This window comes from Otolemur garnettii, unplaced genomic scaffold (genome assembly GCF_000181295.1).
Source record: "Otolemur garnettii isolate 467f Iridium unplaced genomic scaffold, OtoGar3 scaffold00185, whole genome shotgun sequence".
Classification (NCBI taxonomy): Eukaryota; Metazoa; Chordata; class Mammalia; order Primates; family Galagidae; genus Otolemur; species Otolemur garnettii.
The window spans coordinates 2,829,978-2,831,389 of NW_003852580.1; the positions used below are offsets into that span (position 1 = coordinate 2,829,978).

The following is a 1,412-nucleotide window of genomic DNA, read 5'->3' on the forward strand; positions in this document are numbered from 1 at the left end:
GGGTGGTGGGTTTGAACCCAGCCCGGGCCAACTAAACTGCAACAAAAATATAGCCAGGTATTGTGGCAGGGGCCTGTAGTCCCAGCTAATTGGGAGGCTGAGGCAAGAGAATCACTTATGCCCAAGAGTTTGTGGTTGCTGTGAGTTGTGACACTACGGCAACCTACCAAGGGTGACATAGTGAGACTCTGTCTCAAAAAAAAAAAAAAAATCACTGTCACCAACACGTAAGCCCATCAACTCCCCCCACACTGCAGTCTCCCTAGTAACGCTGTTGGCAGGGCGGGACGGCGCTACATGCCTGTAGAAAAAACATGTTTCCCAGCAAGGGCACAGCCCTTCATGACTGTGCCCTCAGGCAGGGTCTTTGATATGGCTTTTTCACCCCAATTCTTGGCTTTCCAAGAATAAACAGGGACTGCCTGCCCATAGGGGACACACTTAGGAGAGCCCCACCATGACAATTCCATGGCGCGGCCTGGACATCCTGTGGCTGGACCCTACCTGGCCTCCATGACGGTGACTGGGATTCTGCCTGTATGCTCGAACACCACAATGGCCTTTTCAACATCTTGGGATGCCTGGCTGTGGGGCTAGTTCCCACACAGAGAGGAATGGGGAAAAGAACAGAAGATTTTACAGACAAAGTGAGCAGACAAGGCCAGCACCAACCTCTTCTTCCTTGTTGCAATGACTCTCTGCACAAAGGTTGACATCCCTACACACAGCAAGGATCTGGGACCACAAGCAAATTCCCTAATAGAGCAAGCTGTGGAAAAGGGTCACACTGGCTGTTTCCACCCCCATAAGCTCATTCTGGCTTATGGTAGTTTAAGTCCTATAATCCCAGCACTTGGGGAGGCTGAGGCAAGAGAGCCACGGGAGGCCAGGAGTGCAAGACCTGCCTGCACAACATGACCAGACCCCATTATGACAGAAGGTTAGTCAGGTGTGGAGACACACTCAGGAGGCAGAGGCAGAAGGATGGCTTGGACCCAGGAGTTCAAGGCTGCAGGAGTTATGGCCACCCACTGCACTTCAACCTTATCTCCAAAAAATTAGATTAAATTAAATAATCCAGAAAAGGGGTGGCTCCTGTGGCTCAGTGAGTAGGGTGCTGGCCCCATATACCGAGGGTGGCGGGTTCAAACCCAGCCCTGACCAAACTGCTACAATAAAATAACTAGGCATTGCAGCAGGCGCCTGTAGTCCCAGCTACTCAGGAGCCTGAGGCAAGAGAATCGCCTAAGCCCAGGAGTTGGAGGTTGCTGTGAGCTGTGACACCACAGTACTCTACCAAGGACAATAAAGTGAGACTCTGTCTCAAAAAAAAAAAAAAACCTTTCCCCCTTAAAAAAAAAAAAAAAAAAGGCTCGGCACCTGTGGCTCAAGTGGCTAAGGCACCAGCCACA

The 1,412-nt window shown here is 50.8% G+C and overlaps 1 protein-coding gene across 1 annotated transcript in view; it reads right to left on the minus strand.

The window, feature by feature from the left end:
* FANCA (Fanconi anemia complementation group A) overlaps positions 1-1,412 on the minus strand; it is a 75,617-nt gene that overhangs the window by 36,345 nt on the left and 37,860 nt on the right. Inside the window, exon 18 of the mRNA XM_023507506.1 lies at positions 505-593. Coding sequence (XP_023363274.1) covers positions 505-593 — 89 coding nt within the window. The remainder of the gene's footprint in view (positions 1-504; positions 594-1,412) is intronic.